This window comes from Physcomitrium patens, chromosome 7, assembly GCF_059467195.1.
Source record: "Physcomitrium patens ecotype Gransden chromosome 7, ASM5946719v1, whole genome shotgun sequence".
Taxonomy (NCBI): domain Eukaryota; kingdom Viridiplantae; phylum Streptophyta; class Bryopsida; order Funariales; family Funariaceae; genus Physcomitrium; species Physcomitrium patens.
The window spans coordinates 3,927,501-3,953,865 of record NC_143416.1 but is presented as its reverse complement, the minus strand read 5'-3'; the positions used below and the strand labels follow the sequence as shown (position 1 = coordinate 3,953,865).

Genomic DNA, 26,365 nt, shown 5'->3' with positions numbered 1-26,365 from the left:
GAACAACACTGCATTTCTTCATCTTGTTAAGTAGATACATATATATATATATATATATATATATAGGCAAGGATGAATATTGCTTGTCCTCTTGCAATGCCTGTGCTTTTTCACTGTTCCTTGGTGTTGTCACAGAGCAACGAAGCAGTTTTTGTGATCACCTTCGCTACTCAAGTGACCCTTCACTTGGGAAGAGACACTACACCGCGGTGCCTCCCCGATAGACCACATTTCAGGTCGGATCTGATCTCGATTCGGAATAAGTGAGAGCTTCTCTTGGCCTTCTTCGGAACGTTGGGAGTTCAGTTTTTTTCCAGTCCTGGCTTTTAGACGTGTTGAAACCAACACGTGGTGTGGTGCCCGCCTGCTGGAGCAAGACAGTTAGATTAGTAGAGATTGGCAATTGATCACCAGTCTGAAGATGAAAGACATTGAATAAATCAGATACGAGCAACAAAAGTGTTCGTCAAATGATCTGTTCTCGAAGATCCATCCACATCTGCAATGACGAGTAAGGATACGAGTAAGGTTAAGGCTCCATGATTTATAATGGCTCAATCTCACCCAATCGTATAGGAGAAATTCTGGCTTCGTTGTTAACAAAAACAACCGCTAAGATTTAGATTACGCAGGACTTTAGTAGAAGTTGTTGCTACTAAGAGTATTTGGAAAATATAAAAGCACTACATTACTATTCAAAAGTGTCAAATCCCGAAAACTCAGGTCATGAAAAGTAAGACAATTTCACCTAAAAAATTCTATGTTTCAAATTTATTGAGTGTTACGATCATATCACAAGCTTTCTGACACGACTTCCAAATGAAGTTCAGGATGAGTTTATAGACTAGAGTTTGGGAGAGATTGTACAACCCACTTAACAATCGTGCATTTCAACAACCTCGAGAGTCATTTCAAGATAAACCTCGTTTCCTAATAGAGAGAAAAATCCCCAACACATCCGAAAGAATTATAACACAAGTGATAGACTAATTCTCTACATGCAGTGCAACTTAGTGTCTAACCCCATGTTAAAATGTCATCTTATGACCAAAAGGGTAAAGTATGTTGTCCAGCAGCCACCACCTTTAAAGGCGGAGACGTCCTAAGCGGTGCCGGTGTGGAAGTTTTTGCAACATCTCTCATGGATGGCAATAATCAACGCTGTTTGCTTCCTACGGCAGGTTTCGACACCAGGAGAGTGAAGCTAACAGCCGTTGAAGACAGGTCCCAGCCTCGAGCACTTCTGCTTAGAACATCCACCACTTGCTACTACAATGTACACACTGCACTGCAGGCCAGATCGGCATAAGAGCACCTGGCATATGACCCCAAAATTGCTAGATCTACTTCCTGGCCCAGAATCGGGCATCAGTAGTGCTGGTTCTCAGCAATAGACATGGAAGAACTAGTCTAGATGAGTGGAAAGAGCAACAAGAACTATTCTATATTCAAAGTTGAACCTGTCTACACAGGTTTACCACTCCAGCACCGCGTTCTCCAAAGTCTCTTCTTCCCTATTTGATCCAGGGGTTGCGCAAATAGCACTCAAAAAGCATGTCAATCCATCAAGATATTTTGGCTCACGGCATCGGTGGAAGATTTCGGGCATGTCTTCTAGGGGACAGCCTCGACCTACCTCCACGTACAGGAGATAGACTAGCGGGCACTCCACGGTCTTTCATTGGATCCGTTCGCATTCGCTTGTTGCTCCCTGGTGACCTGCATAACAACCACAATATAGGAGTCGGTGCCAATCTCAAGCTACAGAACTTCCCACTTGAAGTCCAACAAGCGGGTGATCCAAATATTGGCGGAAGCACAGGAATCTCTAAACAATTAAGCATTTAAGCAAAAGCCTCAGATGTTGAGAGCAGGGTATTATGTCAGAATTCGGCTTGAGTCAAAAATTAAAATGTGAAGAATTGTCAATAAGCAAGATAAAACAAAAAGAGAAACGATTGCAGTGGCTACAGATACTTGACCAGGAGATCTTACCTTGGTCCATTTCCTCGCTTATGCGGTCGTAGTGACATTTCCACCTGTATATAGGCTTCTTTTGCTGCCTGGTAAAAGATTTAACACAAATATTTGATATGTAAAGGGGATTGGAAGAATACATTGGACTGATACTGATTTTCTTTTAAAATAATAACCTAGCTATCTTAAACTGCAGCAACAGTGGCTGTTATGAACTGAAGCCTCAGTAAAAGCTTCAAAAGTTACACTTACTTCTTGCTTGGCTTCATCCCAAGTAGGTCCACTACCTCTACCCAACATTCGTCCGCCAACTTCTACCTGTCACATCAAACCCAAGAAGATAATTGTAACCCACACTTACAGCAGCTACATCATTCAAGCCCAAAAATCAGCATGAATAGACTCTTCCTTGCTAATAAACAACAACATACTCTCACTGTGTTACGCACCACAACAGTCAAGGCATATTCTAACTAACAAGTTCTCGTAACCTTACTTAAAAAACACTACTCTTAGTTGATCCAACGTCCTCCAAGGATGTACCTGACAACGAAATGCTTGTCGCTGCCCAACTCCATTTGATGGAAGCGCTTTGAATTGAATATTAATTGCCTCCCTCGTACACTGCAAGCACATCCAATCAACCATTGGATACAAAAAAGAGAGAGGGAGAGAGAGAGAGAGAGAGAGAGAGAGAGGGGAGAAGAAGAAGAAGAAGTTGATCAACAAGTTCAGCATGCATTACAACCTGGTAATTCAGCTGAGCAATTGCTTCCAAGTTCCTTAGATACCGATGTTTGAACCAAGCTGTATGACATAAACACAAAATAAATGTCTAACAGCTATACGCTAGAAACATGTATGATTAGAGGATTAGAAAAAGCACACCGCAGATATGAGTCCAGTCGAAGAATTACCAATTCCTTAAGAACTGCAACATGATTATAAGGCACTGGCTCCTCATTAGACTGATAACCGCCCAGAGGAACATGTCCTGAAGTACTCGCTACTGGACTATCATCATCCCGAGGCAGAGGTGCAAGACCAGCCGACAAACGGGGATCTCTAGGACCACCACGTGACATTCGGACCTCTTTAGCTGGCTCTGGCAAAGTAGCTGTGGAAGGTACTGGAGTTGACCCTCCAGTGGCCTTGGCTATTGAGTGGGCAAACAAAACATTATCAAGTAGCTTAGATAACCTCATGCAACAAATTGGATTAACAGATAACCTTTACTTTCCCAATCTTAGCTCAGTAGTCACGGTGATCAACAGTTTAAATGATTGATTGAACACAGAAAACACTTAACTCAAATAGTAGAAATTTTCATAAAAGCTTTGTCATCTACTTGAGTTGCTGCTTCAAGCAAAATACTCACTGGCTAAATATAGTAGAGCCGACTCTGCAGCATTATATTTGGCTTCTTTTCGGGTCCTACCTACGCCCTCTCCCACTTTTTCACCTCCAAACATGACCTGCCATCGATAATATACAATGTTTTCATGCGCAGACCTCAACCACAGTATACGCAGTGTAAACTTAGTTTCAAGCTCACGACATTGCAAAAATATATCTTCATAGTTTCTTATGAATATCTAGTAGCTGGAATCAGAAAAGGTGAAGAAACAGCACCTCGACAGTAACTCCAAGATGTGTGGAACTCCTCAAATCTGTGCGATATTGTACCTGATAACCCCCCATATTAGCAACGCATGCAATGAACATGAACTTAAACTGTTACATAATTCGTAGTGTCAGTAACTAATAAAAATCTTAAATATAGCCGATGCGAAGTAAAATCATTGCAAGTTAAGGGCATAAGTACTGGAACTCACAGTTCGTTTAACTTTTTGCCCTATCTCATGTAACGCGCTGATAGCATTAACGGCAGGAAATGGCACTGTTCGAGGTGCATTAAATGGCTCCCTAGACATCCCTCGTGTGAAGCTATTTGCTGCACTATCCTCATCTGATAATCACTACCACTACCTCAGAAACACTCATTACCAAAAATAGAAAAGAATATGAACGTCAATCGTATTTACAAAAAAGGAGATACCCAGTTTAGGAGGAAATACAATTCGATAAATCTGCAAGGTTACCTGAAAAAGCAGAATTATCCAGTTGCGATCTACTCTCTTTGAAGAAGCTCTGTTCACGTTTACCACCACAACAACCATAAGAAAAAGATGGTATATGTTACACTTTCTTTACTCATTTCCAGTGAAATCAGATTCAAAAAAAGTAAAATCTGCTGATCACTGCACACAACCTCCACAAAGTTTGAAGTAACAAATTCTACCTCCTCCTGATCGCGTTGTCTTCTTGCTGCTTCTCTAATCAACTGTTGTTCACGAATATATGGATTTTCAAACCCGGGAGGTCCAGAACGATCAAATGAAGGAGATTCTGGTTCTAAGACCAGCTCCGGTGATCTCCTACTTGGTCGGCGAGGGCTCATCTCCTCTTCAATACCAAGCCACCCTCCTCCAGGAGGCACAACAGGAGGAATCTGTACCTGCAATGGTGCGAGAGGTGTAACCGGCTTGCTTGCGTCCATGCCATGCTGTAGTATGAGTAACCGTCTACGAGTATCTGGATCAATATCAGCTTCTGGAACCTCTCCTTCTTCTCTGCCAGGGGAACCTTGAATAGTACCTTCTAGTAACCTGGTTTGAACAGGATCTGTATGTCTTCTAGGAATGCCCGGAGGATAAAGACTGTTCTCAGTACTTGATGGATACACAATACTATCACCTGGAAGATACATTGAGGGATCCACTTTGGAAACGTCCCCTGCAAACTGCGGGCGTAGTCGGCCAATGGGATCTGGAACCAGAAGATGAGGTTGTTGATGTTGTTGTTGTTGCTGCTGTAAAGGTTGTTGTATTGGTTGCTTGAGTGCCAACATTAAGTCATCATCCATAGAGAAGCTTCGAGAGTGGCTTAGCCCATTAGCGCCCTGGAGGTATGAAATATTTTATTACAATTGAATAGCAATCAACCAGAATCTACGGCATCAAATACTTGAATAACTAGACTTGACGTCAGCAGTAAGATTTTCAGAATAACATATAGCTCTGTTCTACTCTCACAAAGACGTATGATCTCCTCAGCGAGGAAACAAGTAATCCTTGACATGCCAGTCGTAAACAGGGCATGTTGCAAACAGAACACGCCTTGATGGATAAAATACAGACAATGTCGCACATATGTACCGGTGTTTTCAAGTTCATCTCGACTTCCATATTAGCCATTCCATCACTAAAGTCCTTAACACCATTCGTTGTAAAACCTGGAACTACATCCTCCTGCATTACCTGTAAAAGGACATATGAGCTACTTAAGAGGCGCAAAAAGCAAAGGACACCGGTGTGACGCTCTCCCAATTACATAAGCAGCATAAAAACCAAGGCGAACCCTTAAAATATTCTAACGCCAAAGACTTCTGATCAAAACGACCTGGTGAAGAATTTACGAACTTCGTGGCATCACTATTAATCACAAGCTTAAGTAAAATGGACATTATATAACTGCTCACATTTTACATTATATAACTGCTCACATACCTCAGGGATTATATAACTGCTCACATTTTACATTATATAACTGCTCACATACCTCAGGGATTATATAACTGCTCACATCGGGAGCCTTAGGCAAAGTGTGGACTTCTGTATCGAACTTGACCTCCAGCATCTGCTGCGTTAAAGTTTCATCCAACTCCCTGATACAAGCAAAAGTAGTTCAAGCCAATTGAGTTCTCACCTTTCAGACTAAAACTATGTCCTCTTCATACACAAGTAGTCTTTCTCTAGTAACTCAAGAGAACGTGAGTTTGACCGCGATCCAATTAGAAACCTCATGACGAAAAGAACAAACAAAAGAGATAGTCATGAAGAAAGCACAGGACAGTAAATTACTATCATAAAGTGCGAGATAATACTTACTTGAAAAAGTACCCTCGGACGTTACAGGCTATGTTTCTAGCGATACACAGAGGGGGCAATTCCTTCATAGTCTGTGCAACAGAAACATCATGCACCATCAAGAAATTAGATAATTCGCGCACTTGAACAACAGCGAACAAATCAAAGAAATGGACGAGGATCATAATTTTTAAAAGTGAAGAGGAAGAGAAGACATATAATCTAGACATACCTCTCCTTTTGGATCTGTGTAAGGCATGAATGCTTGCACTTCATGCACGCGAGGTTGATCCACTTTTTCCCAAACAGGCAACCGATCGTCGATCACCATTGCCATCTTCGGATGACAGCAGTGACGAGGAAAACAATCCTTCAAGGCTTTCTTAGCGTCTTAAACCAGAACACAAGGCATCTCAGTCAAAACCAAGCGCGCAATTTTCAAATAATAATCGACAATCACATCGGGTGAGGAAATCATAGGCGACCGAATAAGCCAAGAACTCCACGCTCTCCAAATATAAGGACAATGAATAAAAGGGTTGGAACAGTTAAAAGGAAAAAGGAAACAATAAATAAATAAAATGAATAAGTACAGAAAGAATGTTTGACACAAAGGCAGGCAAAAAAGGACATACCAGACTTCACACAGGTGACCCGCTCATTCAACTCTCGTGGATTTATTAGACGAGCATCAGGATCCAATAACCGCCACATTTCCAGGGCATAATCCCGCTCTGACATAGTACAAATGAAGGCTTCAAATCGCTTACGGCCTTTTGCCAACAAATAGACCTTCAATTCATCCCAATTTGGTCTCAATCTCACCAGCACGCTTGTGTCCCTCACCTGCACAGAGTAATATCAATTAAGAGAGCCTAACCTCTCAATGCAGAATTACCTCTTGAAACTTCACCAACTGTATGTAACCTATTATATGATATGCATCAACTCAATGAATGTTTGTTTCATAACTGAGAGTCTTAAATATGTCACTAATTACTCAGCGATTCAAAAAGAAAGTTAAATTGAAAAAGATGGTCGATGGCAGCACCGCTGGATTGATCCGTGTGAGGATAACATTTCGCTCTGGCAGCCGAACAATAGGTCGAATGAGTGGAATCGCCCCATCTGCAACAGGTGGAACGACCTCTGACTGGGCTTTGTACAGTTTTCCATTGTCATACACTTGATCGGTCTTAATGTACTGCTCTAAAATAGCCTTATCTTCCTGAAATCGTTTGAGTGTCCCAGCCAGTACAGGATCCTCCCGATTGACCAACCGACGATTCAAAGCGTCAATCCGATCATCAAAAGTCTTTAAGGTGTTAGCTACGATGAGGGTTTCGTCGAGGTCAAGGACCATGGCCAAGCAGCGTAGATTAAGCATGGCAAGACAGGAATCATACATCCCTTGGACTACAACAAATCCCCAAAAACAGGCATCTTTTCTGCCTTCTGGGATTTGTATTTGTGATGGAAGCATGGCTACTAAGTGCAATTGAAGACCGCCGCTGATCGGAGCTACCGCCGTCTGTAACCATAAATGCAGAATCTCAAATGTTAGTATAGGTTTTGTGCATAAACCTCACCTTACTGCATGCAAAATTGTCAAGTCTGATGTTAACTGCGAAGAGGTTCGTTAAGCTATTTTATTTTTGTCATCATTACTATTATTATTTTATTTTATTTCATTTTGCATTAACCAACTAACAGAAGTTTCCGTATTTAGTATTTGGCATAGGACGAAATAGACAGCATTAAGCACACATTCACTTTAACACGAGAAGGCACCCTTTCAATGGAGCAAGCCCGTGTCATTCTACGCACGACAACGACTACGGCAGTACTGGAAGTAAAGCCGTTGACATGTAGTACACGAGAATCGCAACGATTCAAAGAGTTTGAAGGGACGAGATAAAGGGCATAAAAGATGCACATTAAAACCACCCACAGACCCGCAACAGTGTCCTAGCGTAGTTATAATATGTCATCAAAATGTGAGATGATGGGCAACTTATAATGACGCACGATATTGAAACAAAAACAAGTCACTTAAAAGCTAAAACAGTCAAACTTGAAACACGCAAACCATGCGTCAACATGTATACTTCTGACTAACTAAAAAATGTCGAATAACACGGGAATTAGGGATACGAGAAACGAGACGCTGTCGTACATTAGAGAGATGAAGCTGATCGTGAATGAAATACCTTGTTTTCGTGGAGACAGGAAACGTGTAAAGCTTGGAGTGCAGAAAGATCCATAGCTTGCTGGTTATCGGAGGGGGCCAGCTTGAACGCCACCCCAGGAGAAATGGTGTGAAGTACCAGTAGCGGCAAGCATCTTTCACTTGAAGTGGAAAAAGAGGAAATACGAAGTTCATTTCCGAACACTTGTGACCAAAAATCATCAAGAGATTGTGGAGAAAGAACCATTTCTCCAAGTCGCTCATTTTTATGATACAAATTTGTAAGAAACGCGTCGCTATGACGCGTGATTGTCGTAGGGTGAGTCGGTGAGTATAGTAAGGGCAGATCGGATGCCATTTCTGCGGCGCACTGCCCTGCTCCTCGCAATCAGAGTTAAGGTTATCTTGTTGCAAAAATGCCGAAATAGTCATGCACTACCTAATAAACTTTCTTGCCATATTCTCCATCACCTCAGACCTCGGATCTCAAATTAAGCTGTCTCCCCATATACTCTAGTAACGGCACTTGCCTCTTATAAAGAGCATGCCATTCAATTCAAGCATGTCTTCTCCGGTACGAACTCGAAGAACTTGGTTATCGGCGCATTTCATTCACCATCACTGCTACTAGGGCTAGTGGCTTCGCTGGGCTCGGTGTTTGTAAGAGCCAACACCTGAGGGCTGTTCCTTTCGCTCATCCTAACCTTTCCTAAGTGTAGATTCTTCACAGCCGCATAGCTCGACTCCGAAGTATCACAAACGAGTATGTCTAAAAGGGATGCCTCCGAAGAGTAGAAATTGAAAAAGATTTATCCCCAGCTATCATGTGTTTACCCCCTGCACCTGCAGCCCGCTGGCATGATGTTCGAAGTCAGGTCACTGCAGAAAGTGGTCTACCTGTGCATAGGCTCGACGGCTACCCCGAACGAAGGCGGCAGGACTAGAACCCCTATATGACAGAGCTCCCAACGAGAGGAGGGCAGCCTGCTCTCGTAGCCACCAGAGAGCCGAAACCCGGTAGGCAAAGGTTGCAGCCAGGTGCCGCAGACACGGTGAATTTTTCAAGTTTTTTCACAAGCAATTGAGTTGGATTTTCAGAAACAAACTCGCCGATGCGCGGCGACCAAAGTCTCATATGCCACCACTCAGTGAAAATTCACCCCTAATTCGATAGATAATGATAACCAGGTTGTTCCAGAATTATGGACGGGTATCGTCGAGATACCGGCACTTGTTCAGTTCTTTGACCGGTTAGGTAGGTGAAAGGAATGGTGAACGAAAGCAATGGAGGTTTGCCGAATGAAGAAGGTTATTTTACTGTCCACACTGGGAATCTCCTTCCCTAAGTCTCACTTTGGTCGCGAATCCTCCGGTATATCACAAGGTTGCGCCAATATATGCTCTCGTAGACAGCACAGACGTGCACAGTGTTCCACGTTTCACAACGATGTCGCAGCTGACGAAACTCAACAAGCGACACAGACCAGATCGAGAAGATAGAGAGAAAGTGGGGGTGATGGTGGCGATGATAATGGCGGATGAGTCCTTGAACAACTAGGATGCTTCTCTTCCGGACCGGAAGTCTGGCTGAATCTCTTGACCCCGCTAGGAATGCTTTCTGATTGCAAATCCAATTTCCATCAGAATCCTCTACTACTCAGGTTCTCCACGAGCTCCTAACAGACTATAATTCTGACTTCTGGAGTTGCGGAGGACAAACAGACCCCGAACCCTGTCCCAAATGTACTTGCCAATCCCAAACCCAGTCACTTTCAAATCCCCGATGATGATAACCTCACCCGCTTGCCGCTGAAGCATCTAACCAATCCTCTCGACAAAGAGGAAGGATGTGCCTAAGACTTCAGTCGCTTCGCTTCACCTTCAGTGTGCATGTGGTGCAAGATATGCCTGATACAGGTATATGCAGGGTACTATATCGAGAGGCAAGGGATGTCGATTCAGCTTGGAGTTAAACAGAGCGCTACCAACTACGGTTCAGTGGCGGGGTAATGAGGATGATTGCGCCACAGTGGCAGAGCGGAACAGGATTCAGGGTTCCAAGAGAAGCGAGGGAAATGTAGAGATGAGCAAGAGAAGAAAGAGCGGGCGATGCACCGCGACCAAATGGCTGGCTAAAGGAAGTAACAAAAGGGAAATACCGGCGTACACAGCGTGAGCATTAAAAAAACTCTTTTATGTTAAACTCCACCGCAACGCTTGACTCAAGAAACGCCACAGCCACCACAAAATGCAACCGGGCTCGGGCTATCGCGGGGCGATGACGTGCACTATGATATCGTAACATACAGGGGAGGGAGGTCGATCAATCGCTGGACCGATCTATGGATCGATCGATCGCTCGATCGGTGTGTCCACCACTTTGATCCTCCACACTGGCAAGTCAAGTCACATCCGAAGAGGCAAGAGACTGAGGAAGGCGAGGTGAGGAAGCTAGGGTTTTATGACCCTCCCGCTCCCCCCCCCCCGTTCTCCTCCTCCCTGTTCCCCTCCTTCACGTTCCCTGTACCCGTCACGTTCCCATTCCCCTCTTCGCCTACCTCTGTCCCCTCCCCCCTCACCTCATCATCGACCCACCTCACGATGCCACGGTTCCCCCCTCCTCCTCTCCGATTTCCGTGCCCTCTACTTTCCTCTCCACTTCTCTGGTGGATTTTTTACCAAAGAATAGTTTTAATGTCTTTTAGCTTTGCTACTTATGTTATTCGATAGGTGGAATTATATTTTTTAATTACATGTTATGATTAATTTATTTTAGAGTGCATAAATATGAATATACACTTCTCTGTATACTTCTTTTATGAGTGTCCATGAAATGATAATTATTAAATATTTATGTATGATCATACATAATATATATATATATATATATATATATATATGTGTGTATGTGTGTGTATATACATATATATTTAAAATGTGATGTAGAACCGTTTTAAGTATTTTTTTTGTGTACAACAATATGTAATGAAATTAAGCTAAAGTTTTCAAAGCATGTTGCTTCTTCTTGAGCATCTACAACATGGAAGAAATATAAGGACTCAATTCTATGAATAGTGCTAAAACAATTGCAATGATATAGAATTATTTAGGGCATTGTTTATGACACCACAATTTTCCATCCATTTGATATGTTTTATCATTTATTTATTTATTTCAATAAATATTTTTTTAGTTGAAAAGCACTTTCATTGTGTAATTTAGCAATAAAAATTTAATTGGAATAAGAAAATAAAAAAAAAAATGTATCAAGATGGTGGCAAGTTGTGGTGGCAATAGTAAAAACTATTGTAACCTTAGCATACATATTATTTATAGCCAAGGTTTTGAAGTAAATGAACTTATAAATAAATTTCAAAATTTTCAACCATGAGAATCAAATTTCATAATAATTGATAATTTAATTGAATTTGTTATTTAACTTGTACTACTACGTACATTTATAGTTTTGATTAAACATATGGTTGGCTTGATGCATGGGTATAATATCTTAAATTAAAATACCTATATGTGTTATATAATACTAACAATAGAAACAATGTTTGACTTGTTAATAAAATGAGTTAAACACAAATACTTGGAAGTTTTTCATTTTGATGCTGTTAAGGTTTGACACAAATTATGTTCTATACAATTTTAGTTTGATTATATATATATATAGATACAATTAAAGCCTAATAAGAATTGCTATTATGACTGCAATTATACATGTTTTATGATAGAGTAAATAGTATGTTAAAATAAATCATAATTATGTTAGAATAAATCATTTGTGATATGAAATCTTTCATTGTAAAATTTGTTGAAATTAATATTCAAACATATTATAAATAGTGTACTGTGCTATTATTTTGATCAATGATCTTACTGCAAGTTTTTGAACGTTGTCTTGAATTACAATAATCAACCTTATCAAAATAAATTGAACAGCTATATCATGATAGATTGCAACATAAAGTATTCAATTTATTGCTTTAATTCTCAGTTTTTACTGCAGCAATTTTGATGACAAACTAATTCTTCTTAAATTTTGCTAAATTTTTTTTATGATATATTAAAAACAAAATTCCAAAGAAGTAATTGAAGAAAATAATGAAGTTTTATTCATTTTTCAAATTTTATAATTGCCTATTTTTTGTCTAAATTTTATATCATGTAAGATATCTTTTTACAAAATTATGCAGAGATGTAGATAAATGATGATAATGGATGATCTTGACAAATCCTATTATTATCAATAAATAAATGTAATTTGGTTGAAAAATTATTAGATTATATGGATACTAAAAAAACAAACATTTTAACTCAACACGATTTTATTTTGTATGTACTTAAACTTTGAAATTTGCATAAAATAAATGTTATGTGATCATTGTTTTCTATTTTTTGAAAAAAACTCTAATCCTAAAATTCTCATATTTAAGATTTTAACACAAGTTTATTTTTCAGTTATATATTCTCAATAATCTTATTACTAATGGTAATATTTCACATTCAAAGAACCTTTATTTGATTCAATAATCCATGGTATTCTGAAGAATAAACTTATTTTTTAAGCTAAATTTTGTTGAAAGGTAAAATGTTATCAATGATAAATTTTAGTATTAGGCATTAGTGTAAATGATTTTCAACAATCTTTTGAGTTTTTTAAATATTTATTTTAAAAACCAAAAAGAACCATGACATGTATGTAAATATATATATATATATATATCTAGTGACAAGGAATAGGCCAGGGAAGCATCCATAAACCACAAAACATATTTCTTTCAGATAAAGCCCTGAATACAGTTTGAGAAAGTAAAAGGTAGGTCGTCCCTGGAAAAGCAAAGATGGGGTTAAGAAAGTATCGAGGACTCCCTCCAAAGGGGGTGCCACTGCAGCAAGCACCATCTGCATCCAACGGACGGAATCACTGTCCCAGAGTCGCCGATCATTGGACGGCAGGGAAACTTCGAAGTCGGAGTCGGAATCGGAGGAGTAGCAACAGAGAGAGCGAGAAAGAAAGGGATTTTGCATCTTCACAGTGAAGAAGAAGAAACAGAAGAAGAAGAAGAAGAAGAATCTCGAAAATATTTGCCCGATGTGATTGTTCCTTGCGTGGTGCCGGAGTCAGAAGCATCTTCAAACGAGAGCGAGAGATAGAGTTGGAGCAGCGTGTGGCGCGTCGAATTCGGCTTCATTGGCTGAAGAATCAATCACACAATGTCCGGTTTTGTGTTGGGTAATTCATGTACACACACATGTTGAATCTGGTGTCAGTTAGATTGTATGTGGCTTGGAGAGCAATTTGAGTCAGATGTTTTTGTCGCAATTAGCTCGGAACACATGGTTAGGATTCGGTGACAGAGCCACTGGGGGACTGGGCAATGCTTTTTCAGTCATTGTTCGTGAGTTGTTGTTGTTGGGGGTATTTCATCGTCATGGGTTTCAAGTCTCTCGTCTCCGGAAGTAATGCATGTTTTTCCCTGGATTCTTGTTGGGTAGTTCATGCTACCAGACCATCTAATAGCTATTACTCACTGCTACAGAATATCTGCAGCTTGTGGCTGATATTCTGGAATTTATACGTGGGTGGAGTGGAGACAGGTCACAGCATCAGAGTGGAAGCCCGTTTCTGTATTTTGTCTAGTTTGCCAGTTGAAGGCTGCTGCTGCCAGATAATGGTTTTCTAATTTCAGGAAGAGGTTTTCTCTTCACAGGGAACAGAGTATGTAATCTCGAACGTTTCCTTTTTTCAATTTCTTGTGTCAATGAGCACTTGTTGTGGAACTTGTTCTATTGTTGCGTAAATTCTCGTACAGATATATTTTAATGGGGTCATGTGGGGCGATGCATGGCGAGATTGTGAATGTTGACTTTTGAGCTTTCTGCCACGTTCATGGCAGTTCATGGCACAAGTAGGACTACAACGAATTATGGCGTTTGTCTGTTTTGGCTGTTCGTGCTCAGACTCTCGTCAATCCTCATTGCAGATGTTTTGCAAGTTGCTGTAGATGGGCGCCGAGGACTGTGAAGGCGGCGGTTGGGAGTATGTAGCGGTGCGCATTGCCGCAGGCGCTGCACCAAAATCAAGTGTTCGCGACAGTAGGTTCCCGTGGTGTTGTCAGGGCTAGTTTATGAATGTGCAAGCAAAGCGATATCATTGTTCAGAGACTTTTCTCCTGAGAGAAACTGGTGTGCCCCTTCCAATACACATATAAGCACCTGGATCATTCAATGCTCACCACTCCTTTCCTTTTTCACTTCCCTGCATTTTTGCTTCCAAAATCGTCTTTGCACTAGTGAAGATTACTGTGTAAAATTAATTGAAGCTAAGATGGTCAGTAGTGAATTCATTTCAATAGTGTTATTGGTAAGTTACTGGTGGATTGTGTTCCAAAAATAGGAAGGAGATAACCTTTGGCTATAAGAGATTGTAATGACAATTCACAAGCAGTATTGTGTTAGAGAGGCTCACTCAGTTATCATTTCATTTTGAGCGATGCCTTTGTCTCTTCTGGCTAGCGTCTCATTTGGGAGGAGTTGTGAATAGTATAATACCAACTTTTTTAAAGCTATATAAGCGGTATTCTCTCCAAATGTATTATCAGGGTTTTTTTCTTTTTAGAACAGTGTATCTTAGTGCGTTAACGCTGAAGAGTAGCCATTAATTAGTGTACTGAATTTTGCGGGAGATCTTTATGACATAGTTTGAAATATTGTTCAGGGTGTGAGTTGTACAGATTTGCAATTGTATTTAGCGATTTTTATTACAAAGGATGTGCAAAAGTTGGGAAAAACGAAGTTTGTTTTTTTTTGTGTGTGTGTGTGTGTGTCTCTCTCTCCAAGGCTTGAAGGAAATTTTCACTGTCATGGTCGTTGTCTTTAGCACTGATGCACTTAGTATCTGTTGTTACAAATTTGGATATTTTTAGTATCCAATTTGATGCGGTAGCGCTGAATCGTCACTACATTTTGCCACATTTTCAGCCTCATGGATAGTGCACGAGGATTTAACGAGAATGCAATGCTGAGCCACAAAGTCTACTATTTGGACTGCCTCCATCAGTGGTGGCGGTGCTTCATAAAGGTTGCGTAGGACTTGGTCTGTTCCAATTGATGTTCACAGAATAGCAAGTATCCATTGACCACTGCGTTTTTCCTATCACTCAAAAACCTCCGAACACAGCGATGAGCTTCCTGCGTTAGTCAACAAGTTTGAGTGCTATTGCAGCTTGCACCGTCGGATTCCCCGGTCACGAGTTTCAACGAGGGCGAATGCGTGGATTTTTTCTTGTCCATTACGAACGATTTGTACATAATCTTTGCAGCTTCAACCACCCTACATCAACACAACGTTGCTCTTGCTCCTGTAACTCAGAGCGATGCTGCAGGATCCCTTGCATTGCGAAAGTAACTTCTTTGATCGTCCCATTAGCTGCCGAAGTCACTACAGCTCGATCTGTCCTCCGGGATGACGAAACCTTTCTTGCTCACAACAACATAGCCCTTCTGATGAGGCAGGCACCTCCATGCAAACCCACTGAAAGCCCCTCTAATAGCTGTGAACCTTGCGTTGAAGTGCTTGTTTTGCTATACAATTGCTACTTTTCCCGAGTTTCGTTGGCGTCTATAGCAATATCCATTTAAAGCCAGATAACTATTGATATGAGTTAGCTATTGATGTGACAGTTATTTTCATTGATTCTGTTACCATAGTAAAACTCGAATTTTCCTGGGCTGCAACCGCAAAGTTGTTTTTTTGTTTTTTTTTGTGAAGAGAAAATCAATATGATACAAGTTTTTGCTTTTATGAACTTTGTTTAAGTTTGGTCAGTGTTTTGTCTGGATGCTAATGGTTACACAATTGACTTCCAGCAATTCCTGAATCTGATTAGGTGGAAAGTACTTGTGTAATCTGAAACTAAATTCGGTCCTAGAACACAATCTTCTGACACGCTGGTCTTTGTAAGAAGCGTTTCAATTGGGTTCTACATTTTATGCTATGAATTATATTAAGTATGTTTTTATGTTTGGTTTGCCAAGATCTGGTTACACACTTCCAAACTAACTTGGATGAAGAGACGCTACAAGATGCATCATTAGTGATATGAGTTGTTATTTTAGGTTTAATTTTTGGATCCTGTTTTATTTACTTATCAGGTTTTCTATAATTTGGTTGGTAGTTCTCAGCATAGTTCACTTCCGTGGCTTTGATTGATAGAACTGCTACCCATATTCACTCATAACTTGTAACTGGATTACATCCTGGAATTTGCATTGTTCTAGCACTCATTTAATATTGGATCTATTTTTTACGTTTAGTAGCGACTCGTTTTCCCTTTATTGCTAAGAAAAGAGCTTCAGTGTCGTATATTCAATATCTTTAATTCCATTTTAGTTATTAAAGTATTTGCGTAATTTAGATGTTTGTGATCAAACACCATTCACGACAGTCTGGAATATGGAAACTAAAGATTTGCTCGTGAATTATCTCTCTTTTGGTCTAGTTCGGATACTTGGATTGATTTCCTGTGATAACGATATCAATTTAGAACAGCACAGTAGAAAAATTCGAAAGAGTTGCTGTGATATATGGAGTGATACTGCGATTGCTTCTAGATAGGTTCTACAGTACCCCTTGTGCATGAACATTGTTTTAAGCTATTTGAACAACTCTCTTTTATCTTGATCAATTGCAAAAGTAGAAAGCAGCCCACATGATCATCAAAGTTAGTTCCATTCTGCAAACATATTCCATCACAACAGTTTTGACTCTGTTTCTTTCGTTTAGCATGTTAAATATACATCTCCCTGTAGAAAACTCAGAGATAAACTTCAAGCCTGGCGAATTTATAATCATCTCTGCTCTGTGCAGATGGTGAAAATGACGTTGATCTCTATGCCCCACAGCTCCCAACCCTCAAGCGAATCGCCTCACTTTGATCAATATCTCTTCTATTTCGATGAAAAGGTTCGAATTTACAACCGGAATATTATGTTCCTTTTGTCCAGTCATGTGCTGCAATTGAAAGAGATTTCATGCTGAATTGCTGATTGGGGTGAGATGTCCTCTCATACAGGCCGGTTACTTATCTGGTTTTACGGAATCACTAAGTATCCTTTTTGTAAACAAATTCAATGAATTGAATAGTTACTGTATTAATCAAGAGTGCATTCATTATTATCTAATTTGGGATTGGCATAGAAATAGCTATGCTGAGTCATGTATCACTGATGTTGCAGTTGATATCATGTTTTCATCGACACAAGCTTTGCATGGAGCATTCCATCAAATTCATAATCAGGCGGTAGCTCAAAATTAAACCTGGAACTGAGTACAGTTCTCGTGGTGGTTGTTTTTTTTTGTTTGTGCATTGATTACACTGGAGGTTGTTTTCCATATTAACCCCAAAGGTAAAGTAGATAGATCTAAATGAATTGGTGTGCAATCTAGTTCAATCTGGATGGTGTGTAAGTGGATGAAGGCCTTCATGTTTGCCCATGAGCTGAAAATTCATTGTTAGCTGGGAATCACATCTGAAATCTCCTGACAAGTTCGTTGGTTGTCAATACTTGCAAAGTGTTTGATTTTAAGACTTCTTGTTGGGTTGGTGGCAGCCACTGAGCTTTGGATCAATCGATGTTCATATCAAACATGTTGTATTTGTTCTGCTTGCATCCCAATTTCCATCTTACCGCAGCATCCGTTCATGCAAACTAAAATTGTATACTATTACTTTCCAATTTCCGTGAGATCTGTGATCTGCAAAGAATCTGACAGGATTATATTTGAGTCTTTGCGAATGCTTTAGGCAGAGTTCAAAGATCGCAATGGAATATTCACTCACGTGTATGGCAAGATAGATTTTGATTGTTGCACGCATTATGACTATTTAATAAAAAAAAATCTATTTATAATTTAAAGTTCTGCTGTTTAAGGTTAGTGCTGATTGCCGTTGGTCCTGTCCATGTCATATCTTGTGGTTCTATTTCAATAAGCAATCATTCTTGCGAATTTCGTGGTCAGGTAGCCTAATCTGGAAACAATAGGACCCAACAGTGTTCCTAAGTTATAGGCTTAACTAACAATATGCTTCCAGTTGAACGTCCCGGCGAAACCTTTCTCAAGGATTTAGCTCAAATTTGAAACCTCACGTATGACTAATTGTACAGACGCCAAGTTGCACATCGAAACAGATTTGCACGTTGGACTTCATTTGTAGAGGCTATTAAACTAAGGCAACAGACATCATCACGAAATGAGTTAGCTCACAATATGTGCAGGTGAATCTACAAAGACATACAAAATTGATATTCTAAGCTTGGTAAAAATAAAGTAAGTTTCAGGAGATCATTGTTAGATTAAGTGTATGAGAGCCTTGTTTTTGTACAGGATGCCATCAGAATGGCTTCAACGTAGAAATTTACGATTTGCAGAGTCTGCGGGGGTTCCTAAGTTGGGTTCCCTTCTTCAACCGGGTTAGATTTACCAGAGATCAAGTAAAGTAGTGCAGTGCCCTACTTCGATAGACAGGCACACATATCCAATAACCCTGATTGTCGATCCACAACTGCAGCTGCCAGCGTGAGTCGATCCCAATATGACTCTAAGTCGATATCCAATTCAAAATGCTCCTTCGCATTGAGTGAGTTGTATCTCACAGATGTTACAACTGCGTGAACATAGCCTGGACGGCTAGTTCATTAGCTACGACCATTTTGTTTGGGTATCTTGCCACTGAGCACTTGGATTTTGTGCTCCTTCAGTCGCAGCAACTGTTCTAGCTTTCTCACTTTCGCCTCCAAAAGCTGCAAGTCAAGTAAAGGAAGAACTTGGTTGTGAAAGGTAGTAACACAGGCGGGATGTTGCTGAGACCACATGAGCTTCGTTTGATATGGTCTGGATTATTCACCTCAATAGTTTCACCAAGTTCCCGAATGTATATATTCTTTTCCTCCAGCTTTGCATTCATCAAACCCAGTTCTTGCGAATTGCACCCTCGGTGAGGGCTCTACATAGATTCAAAAGTAAAAAAATGTCACAATACCGTTGACAAACTGTGCAACATAATTCATTCCATAGTCATTAAATTTTTTTTAGACAACTGCATTTACAATATGTAGGATTGCAGGACAGACGATAACAGTCTTGCTCACCGATGTCCTTGAGGTTGAATACTGCTCTTGCGAACCTCGCCTGCCAACCCACCTGCATTAATTGTTTAGTTGGTTGCATTACTACCTAGCACATGTGATGCAGGAAGTTAATTTGTATTTGTACCTAGTGGCCTGGAGTAGTGATATACATGTTTCTTTTTGTGCATTCTGGCTCAGGTAGATACTCTTGCCCTTGACTTACAACATCCTTCACTTGCGACTGCTGAGTCTGACCAAATCCTGTACAACCCACATGCTTGTACGTGTCACGATCTTGTGTTTCATAGAGTTTGTTTGTAACATCATTACATTAAGTTTGGTGTGAGTAAAAATAGAGGCTCGCTCTTTCATTTGATACTTCCCTATTGAACCAAGTCTCACAATAAACCTCTATGATACATTTCACTAGTTCAATAGACTGCAAGTTATTGTGTACCAACAGCATTGACTGACCATGCTCTCTCTATCCAGAATGGAATGTCATGGACAGACACGTCATTAAGTAGACGAGATTTTACATTATAATTAGGTTCCGTGCATGCCAAAAGTTGGAGGAGCACATAGCATATACAGGAAGATGTTCGTTATGGTCTATTAATGGACGTACGCGAAGGGCCTCACTGATATTTACTTGGAAATAATTCTCGTTGAGGATTAGGGTGTCGTGTACTGCGATGGTCATGAAACTCATGGCAGTGTCCACCATCTGAAGGTTCTTTAACGGGATCAGAGTCTCCATTCAAGCCATTGGGTCGATATTTTGCTATCTGCAATTTTTCGTGATATTATAAATCACAAGATAATTAATTGTTCTCTGAAACATTTTTAAGGTTCTTGATCACATGCCGTTACAACCCCTTTACTGCGTGAAGTCAGCTACTGCTGAGTTCATCAGCATTGCAATCGTGAAGCCTGGTGAAAGGTGAGCTTAGAGGAATTAAGACATAAAAACCTTGCCAGAGGTGAGCATTACACACACATTTCGTCCAACAATCTAATTGCAATGAATGTTCGTATGTAGTGATAGAGATCAAAACTAAGCGCAAGTGTAGCAAGTTCTTTAAAAACTTGTAAAGGTGGGTTCATGTGTGTTCTTTTCCGTGTCTGTGGTTAAGAAGGAAAAAGAAGCTCCAGTACCTTGTACTTCAGAAGCTTAAGAATTCGTTCAATCATCTGTGGCTCACAGCTGGCCACCGCCTCAATGTCTTCCTTTGTCAATGTGAAATGGAGACGCCTGAAGACCTTGTCTGTACATACCAACAAGTGCAGGTAACTTACAAGCTCGCTGGGTTAGTGACTACTGGTTCTTTGCAATATTAGTTAGCGCTGTTAAAAAGAAGAGTCAAGCTCCTTGAAGAGAGCAAGACGCAAGGAATTATCACACGTACTGTTGAGAGTGCTCCAATTGTAGATCTTCTGAGCGAGACCATTAGCAGCACTGTAGTTATGAACATCCACCAGGCGTGGACAGTAATGCGCCACCACCTCCGCTGCAAGAACTGCTCATAATCTCCACGACACATCGATGAGAAGTTCAGGAGCCATTTCATTTCATTCTTTGGATGGCCCTTAACCCAATTGATTCGCTTCACAAGCAAGCGACTGCTACAAATTCACAGTTGATCTACTCTTGAAAATTGGTTACCTGCATCGCTGAAGTCTCGTGATATGTTTCGTTTAGGTCTTGAAAGTGGGATTCCATCAATCTGCCACATAGCGATTACAAATATTATCAAGTGCATCGAGAGGAGCCAGTCTCACAGATAGAACTGCCGTCCTTGCATGCAGCTTAATAGGCATGATTTCATATTTGTGCAATATATTCGCAACCTCTTCACGTGGTCACACGGTGTTCAGCAGGATAAGAAAAAGACTAGATGCAATTAGACATACAATATAGAGTCTACCCAAATAAAAACAAGATTTCAACCCACGTCATCTTGCCTTACTAACACCTGAAATGTCTGTCACCTGGTTCAATGTGATGTGTGCAACAAAGGGCCAGCTCATAACATGTTCCACTCTCACATTGACATTCTTATTTATCCACAGAATACCGTACCCGTGTCGAACTGGACAAACACTAACACACCCTGCATTACTGACGACAATTTACAAATGCGAATCATTTGAGAGATCAAAGAAGGTAAATGGGATCATTTCGAATCAGCACAGAAGCTTTAATGACCTAATCAACTCTCAAGTTTTAGACCAGCGAGTGAAATCATAGGGTCCAACACGGGTTCTCCAAGTACTTCCCCAGGCATGCCCCTACATATGAACTGTTGACGAATTAGGGCATGCGCTGCTCTCTTCGCCTTAGGGTAAGGCCCAAGGAGGCCTACCAAGGACTATCAACAAGTGACAATATCCACATAAATGACAAAGCATTCTGCGTCGGCAAGAACTGTGCATAATCAAGCGAGTAATCAACGGTGAGAGAGAATACAGACATACCCAAGTGTAGAGAAGTGGGAGCTCGTCTTGCGGTACATCCATGGTCGCAGCAATGCCTCACCCCAACATGAATACATCATCAGCTCCACCGCGCATCATCACCGAGCCCATATGTCCATACCCTTCTCCCCACAAAACTCAATACAATATCAGCTGCGTTTCCAAAAACATCAACACTAACAGAATGCTCGCCACCTCTTGTTCTTCCTCGCCCACTGCAACAACAATTTGCATAGTTGGCGAGCCCTCTAAGGAGCATTACTGACACATATCGACATCACCCAATTTCCCTTGCGTCACCACAAGAAATCCACGTGACCCAAGTGTACTCCGAAGCATGATGGGTGGCAACGGACTCGGTGAGAACAGGAATCGAGCAAACAAACCCAAACTGAAGGAAAAATTGTCTACAGAACTCTGGTTTGTTTGTTGAATGCTTCTCGTTGAGATGGGCATCTGATGATGATGAGTAAGTTGAGGGAGACATGACGGACTCGAGAGCCTGGAAACAGAAGGACAAACGGAATGCTTCACAAAACGGTTGCAGGCTGGTAACTGTTGGAGCTTCATTTCACTGCACTATCCCACAATTACACCTCCTCTTCACTAATTTTCACCCAATATACAGTCCTTGCTCTGTGTCTGCGGCATGACAAAATACATATACTTCAGCAGGCGTGAGTTATGTGGGCAAAGGTGGTGGTTATGGAAGAAGAAGCCTATACAAACATTCTCAGATTCTGACGTTTATATTACACAAAAGATTGCAGGCCCCATTTCCTTTCTTTCTTTCTTAAAAAAGGTGTTAAAACAATGGTTGAGGGGTTTATCTCGTGAGCAAGCTTCTGTAGTCACTACTGGGGCAATATGAGGGGAAATTCAAGCTGTGGTTACCATGTAACATTGAACGGTATCTTAGAGAAGCGTTTTTGCAGAACAGTAATTTTTGTAAAATTTACGTCGTGGATTTTATGGAATTAAACGAGGCTTAAATGCAAGTTGATAACTTCTTGTTGAAAAAACTAAAACCATCAACATAATCTTTGGTTTTCATAAATGTATAAAGTTAAATATCGGATATTCAATCATCTAATGGAATAACATATGTATGTCAAACTTACGAAAAACAGGAAAAAAGTTACGTTGAAAAGTAATATATGAACTACGCAAAATCATGATAAATGTGGATCTTTGTAGTTTCTACAGACCGGAAGAATATGACAAAGTAGATATAGGCAATAGTAGAAAGTAAACATAAAACTGTTGCAACACGAAACAGAATTAAATGAGATTTTTGATGTTTTTCATTCCACTGAGTTCCACCAGATATCAAAATCAAAATCCAATCTTGTGCGGCATTACTACGTGAGCCACGATTTGTCATTCAACAAATCTTTTGACTACAAATCAACAGAATCTGATGAGTTTGCAATTTAGCGTTGACAAAGGAATCCAGTATTACACAAAACGGATGGTCCAAATCCAAAAGCATAAAACACGAGGAAGAGAAAAGTCAATTGATGATCTATTGTTTGTGTAATTGGGTAACACTCTCAATGCAAATCGCCGCCAAGTCACTGTGGATCCAGGCCTTCCAGGAGCATCTCCACCAAGCTTCGAGCTCCTTCAGCATTTTGCACATGGGTCACCTCCGTCTGCCATTTGGGTTCCATTCAGTCATGTGAACAAATAAAAAACACAACAATAACCACAGACACACACACATATACACAGATCTTCCGACGAAAAGCAGATTTCTTGTTTGAATTTGTGCTCCTCCGAACTATCCTTCTAGCGATTCAAGAACTCTTAGTCGATTCATATCAGTGGATTCTAGAATAGAAAGTATGTTCCATGTCTTCAGTCACGCCGAAACGTACAGGAAACATCAAACCCTCTGCTCTAAGAACCTAAATTGAAGATTTGCTCCGAACGGAAAGAAGGGGCGATAGGGCTAAGTGGAGTAACCATATCGAGGAGAGCTGCAGTAACATCCGTGGATGTATGTTGCACCAATTCCACCTCGCCCGCTACCCCCGTCATCACTCTTTGCGATGCTTGCTCCGCCGCGGCCAATTCCACCATCACGTTATCCTCGAACGAGATCCACGAGTCGAGCACGTTCATTAATCTGCTCATGATCAGATCGATACTATCTACTGCTCTCTCGGCAGTGTCCAGCGCAGGAGTGGCTTCGTCAGCCTGGACAACACACAAACCAGCATTATTATGCTCATGGAGTGTGAGCGGCGTCGAGAAGAATTGCCCGCAAACTATCAAAGTTGAGGAAAGTGCCATTTGAGATGGAAGCCTTACCATGATCGCAACTGCATGTCGGGACCGGACCATGTCGGTAACGTCGTTCTGCATTTGCCTGAGCAACACCGGAATGTACTTTTCCTCCAGCTCTCGTTCCACTGGGTCGTAGAAATATCCATCCCTGGTGAGCTTGTCGTATACCTTATCCGTGACGCCCTTCAGAATTCGCATGGCGTAGCCCATTGCTTCCGTCTGTAAAGTAACAGTCGACATATGGGTAAGCGAACCTTTAAATTGTTGAAGAGAAAGAAAATCAAACTCGGATGTTTGGCTTATCCTGGGATGTCGAACTAGTTTTGATAAAAATTACCCTGAGGCGCAGAATCTCTTCCTCCTTGAGTCGAGCCTTCTCTTGTTTCAGGCGAAGCTCCTTCTCCTCCATCAACCGTCTTTCCGCAGCCTCCATTCGTTGCGTGGCAGTCAGCTCCGCAACACGCATTTGCTCGAAGAGATCCTGGTGACAACGCAGGTGCTCCAGTTGCTTCTCTTCTTGCACTTCCATGAGCCCTTGCTCCAGAGCACGCCCAGCGAGGACCTCACATAGAGGCTCCACCTCCATATCAAAATCGAACAAGTCGCCTGGGAAGATCTGTCACTCACAATCCACAGAATTCGTTACTTGGCGCAGGAATTGACCACTCAATGAGAATGCGAACACCATGTGAGCTGGGGAGGGCATAAAAAGCACTAATTTTGCTCAACAAAAACGCCAATGATGTGTCGGTAAATGACCTGCGTGAAGGCATCGGGACCTGACTTCCAAGGAATGAAAAAGGGCGTTTGTGGGCGGTCGAGGAACTCGTCGGTTTGAGTGTCGAAGTCATTGTAGGTCATCTCCTTACCTCGATCCTCCAGAAACATGTCTGTCTGTCATCAAATTATCATCAAATCATTGACGAATAATGTTCATTATAAGATGACTTCCCTGGTACCGTTCAGAACATCATAAATTCGATAGAGTTAACATTCAGCTAATAGAAAGTGGAATCCTTCCTTTGTTTTGTTTTGTTTTTTTTGGCTCTGATGAACTCTGACCTGAATATCCATGTGCTGCCTGCCGACCAGCGGTTCCGGAGTGCAGCTCAGCTGAAGCCTTTTTATAACCCGGGGAGGAGGCTTGGGGCCATCGTCTTCGACCCTGGGCCTGCGGAAGAGGTTGCCGCGGTGGACGCGAGGGTCGTAAATCAAGTTCTGCATGGGAGGTCGGAGGCGCGTCTGCTTGGGCGCTTTGCGTGTCTGCTCTCGGAACAGCGGATCATTCTCCAAGTTCTCCAACATGTCCACGGGGCTCTCATACTTCGGCCGCAGCTTATTCCCCTTGTTGTTAAACCTAGGATCCAGATATGGCCGCTTGGGCAACCCTATCGTCGGGCCCGCCATTCCAAACTGCTTGCTAATCGCCTTCACTCTCACACCACACTACACCACCGAATCAGACACCCGACACACCATGAACTCTCACCCCATCTGGTCACACAACCCCCCCATCATTTACCACACACCCTAACGGTGACTTCCACTCTTCACGCTTCCTCAAACAAATCCAAGTCTTATCCTCGTGATCGAAGAGCGGGTTTTACCACTTTCAAACTACCCACTACGACCGATACGCCCAACCGCATTAGATTCAATCAGAAAAAGACAGTAATCGACGCCAAAGGTGAAGAAGCGCAACGAAAAAGCCATGATCATGGTGTGAGCCACCCCTCCCTTCCGGCAGAGGCTGTGGGTGAGTGTGGGTGATCCGTATCAAGGGAGGCATGAAAGAAGAAGATGGAACTGCAATGGGGAGGGGAATCGAAGGAATCGAAGGATTTAGAGAGGCAAGAGAAAGCGGTGTTGGGAGAGATCGGTGGAACGGCATTATTCTTCTAGTTCGAAGCAGGCGCTGCTTGCTTGTGTCCCCGCGAGGAGACAAAGCCGTTTTCGGTTACGGGCCGCCGAAGTTTTGGAGTCGCGGCCCGTTTGTGCGGGCAGCCTGGTTCGGACAAGTTAGCACGAATTATTTCTATATATATATATAAATACAAATATATAAATTTATAAATATATAGAAATAAATTACCATAGTAGTATTCAAATGCGTATATATACATATATATAAAGATATAGATATAAGTTACCATAGAAGTATTCAAATGAGTTTACAAATAAATATATGTGACATAGATATAGCTTACTATAGAAGTATTCGAATCAGTATATATATATATATATATATATATATATATTTCCAAAGAATTAATCAAATGAGTAAATATATATCTATTTGTATATAAAGATATAAGTTACCGTAGACGAATTCAAATGAATATATATATCTATATATATCTAT

General features: G+C 41.1%; 3 protein-coding genes and 1 long non-coding RNA gene across 8 annotated transcripts; 1 reads left to right on the top strand and 3 right to left on the bottom strand.

The window, feature by feature from the left end:
- Positions 1 to 906: 906 nt before the first annotated feature.
- On the bottom strand, positions 907 to 10,514 carry LOC112284804 (RNA polymerase II C-terminal domain phosphatase-like 1). The gene is made up of 17 exons (XM_024525055.3): positions 8,117 to 10,514; positions 6,958 to 7,437; positions 6,542 to 6,752; positions 6,139 to 6,296; positions 5,928 to 5,998; positions 5,599 to 5,704; positions 5,196 to 5,297; positions 4,280 to 4,939; positions 4,080 to 4,128; positions 3,813 to 3,946; positions 3,610 to 3,663; positions 3,356 to 3,452; positions 2,895 to 3,133; positions 2,521 to 2,601; positions 2,230 to 2,295; positions 1,996 to 2,063; positions 907 to 1,719 (listed from the first exon to the last, which is right to left on the bottom strand). Exons 1-17 carry the CDS (start codon positions 8,450 to 8,452, stop codon positions 1,581 to 1,583), a joined length of 3,051 nt encoding a protein of 1,016 aa, XP_024380823.1. The 5' UTR covers positions 8,453 to 10,514; the 3' UTR covers positions 907 to 1,580.
- Positions 10,515 to 13,121: 2,607 nt separating this feature from the next.
- On the top strand, positions 13,122 to 14,338 carry LOC112284396 (uncharacterized). Of its 3 annotated transcripts, none has more exons than XR_002970393.3 (3): positions 13,122 to 13,336; positions 13,702 to 13,822; positions 14,109 to 14,338. It is a non-coding gene; the product is annotated as an uncharacterized LOC112284396 (long non-coding RNA). The 3 variants fall into 3 exon arrangements; XR_002970392.3 differs by having other exon boundaries at positions 13,129 to 13,336; positions 14,088 to 14,338; XR_016504106.1 differs by having other exon boundaries at positions 13,141 to 13,336; positions 13,644 to 13,822; positions 14,088 to 14,338.
- Positions 14,339 to 18,423: 4,085 nt separating this feature from the next.
- LOC112284432 (uncharacterized) lies at positions 18,424 to 22,463 on the bottom strand. 3 transcript variants are annotated; one of them, XM_024524213.3, is made up of 9 exons: positions 21,712 to 22,463; positions 20,900 to 20,960; positions 20,643 to 20,753; positions 20,392 to 20,501; positions 19,886 to 20,021; positions 19,404 to 19,494; positions 19,255 to 19,306; positions 19,011 to 19,109; positions 18,424 to 18,906 (listed from the first exon to the last, which is right to left on the bottom strand). In XM_024524213.3, exons 1-9 carry the CDS (start codon positions 21,751 to 21,753, stop codon positions 18,802 to 18,804), a joined length of 807 nt encoding a protein of 268 aa, XP_024379981.1. In that variant the 5' UTR covers positions 21,754 to 22,463; the 3' UTR covers positions 18,424 to 18,801. The 3 variants fall into 3 exon arrangements, with proteins under 3 accessions (XP_024379981.1, XP_024379979.1, XP_024379980.1); XM_024524211.3 differs by having other exon boundaries at positions 18,424 to 19,109; XM_024524212.3 differs by having other exon boundaries at positions 18,424 to 19,109; positions 19,255 to 19,294.
- Positions 22,464 to 22,992: 529 nt separating this feature from the next.
- Positions 22,993 to 25,915, bottom strand: LOC112284492 (flagellar radial spoke protein 3). Its single transcript, XM_024524323.3, has 6 exons — positions 25,066 to 25,915; positions 24,763 to 24,897; positions 24,341 to 24,619; positions 24,028 to 24,222; positions 23,680 to 23,913; positions 22,993 to 23,366 (listed from the first exon to the last, which is right to left on the bottom strand). Exons 1-6 carry the CDS (start codon positions 25,408 to 25,410, stop codon positions 23,286 to 23,288), a joined length of 1,269 nt encoding a protein of 422 aa, XP_024380091.1. The 5' UTR covers positions 25,411 to 25,915; the 3' UTR covers positions 22,993 to 23,285.
- Positions 25,916 to 26,365: the final 450 nt, after the last annotated feature.

What these genes read in the sequence shown, in the direction of transcription:
- LOC112284804 (XM_024525055.3), bottom strand. Translation starts at nt 8,452, where the DNA reads ATGGCATCCGATCTGCCCTTACTATACTCACCGACTCACCCTACGACA. An exon ending in GGCAAAAAGTTAAACGAACT is followed by an intron (nt 3,664 to 3,812) that starts GTGAGTTCCAGT and finishes GGGGGTTATCAG; the next exon opens with GTACAATATCGCACAGATTT. An exon ending in ATCTTGGAGTTACTGTCGAG is followed by an intron (nt 3,453 to 3,609) that starts GTGCTGTTTCTT and finishes TATCGATGGCAG; the next exon opens with GTCATGTTTGGAGGTGAAAA.
- LOC112284432 (XM_024524211.3), bottom strand. Translation starts at nt 21,753, where the DNA reads ATGGATGTACCGCAAGACGAGCTCCCACTTCTCTACACTTGG. An exon ending in ACGAGACTTCAGCGATGCAG is followed by an intron (nt 20,754 to 20,899) that starts GTAACCAATTTT and finishes GATTATGAGCAG; the next exon opens with TTCTTGCAGCGGAGGTGGTG. An exon ending in CAATTGGAGCACTCTCAACA is followed by an intron (nt 20,502 to 20,642) that starts GTACGTGTGATA and finishes TGGTATGTACAG; the next exon opens with ACAAGGTCTTCAGGCGTCTC.
- LOC112284492 (XM_024524323.3), bottom strand. Translation starts at nt 25,410, where the DNA reads ATGGCGGGCCCGACGATAGGGTTGCCCAAGCGGCCATATCTGGATCCT. An exon ending in AAGAGATTCTGCGCCTCAGG is followed by an intron (nt 24,223 to 24,340) that starts GTAATTTTTATC and finishes GTTACTTTACAG; the next exon opens with ACGGAAGCAATGGGCTACGC. An exon ending in GACATGCAGTTGCGATCATG is followed by an intron (nt 23,914 to 24,027) that starts GTAAGGCTTCCA and finishes TGTGTTGTCCAG; the next exon opens with GCTGACGAAGCCACTCCTGC.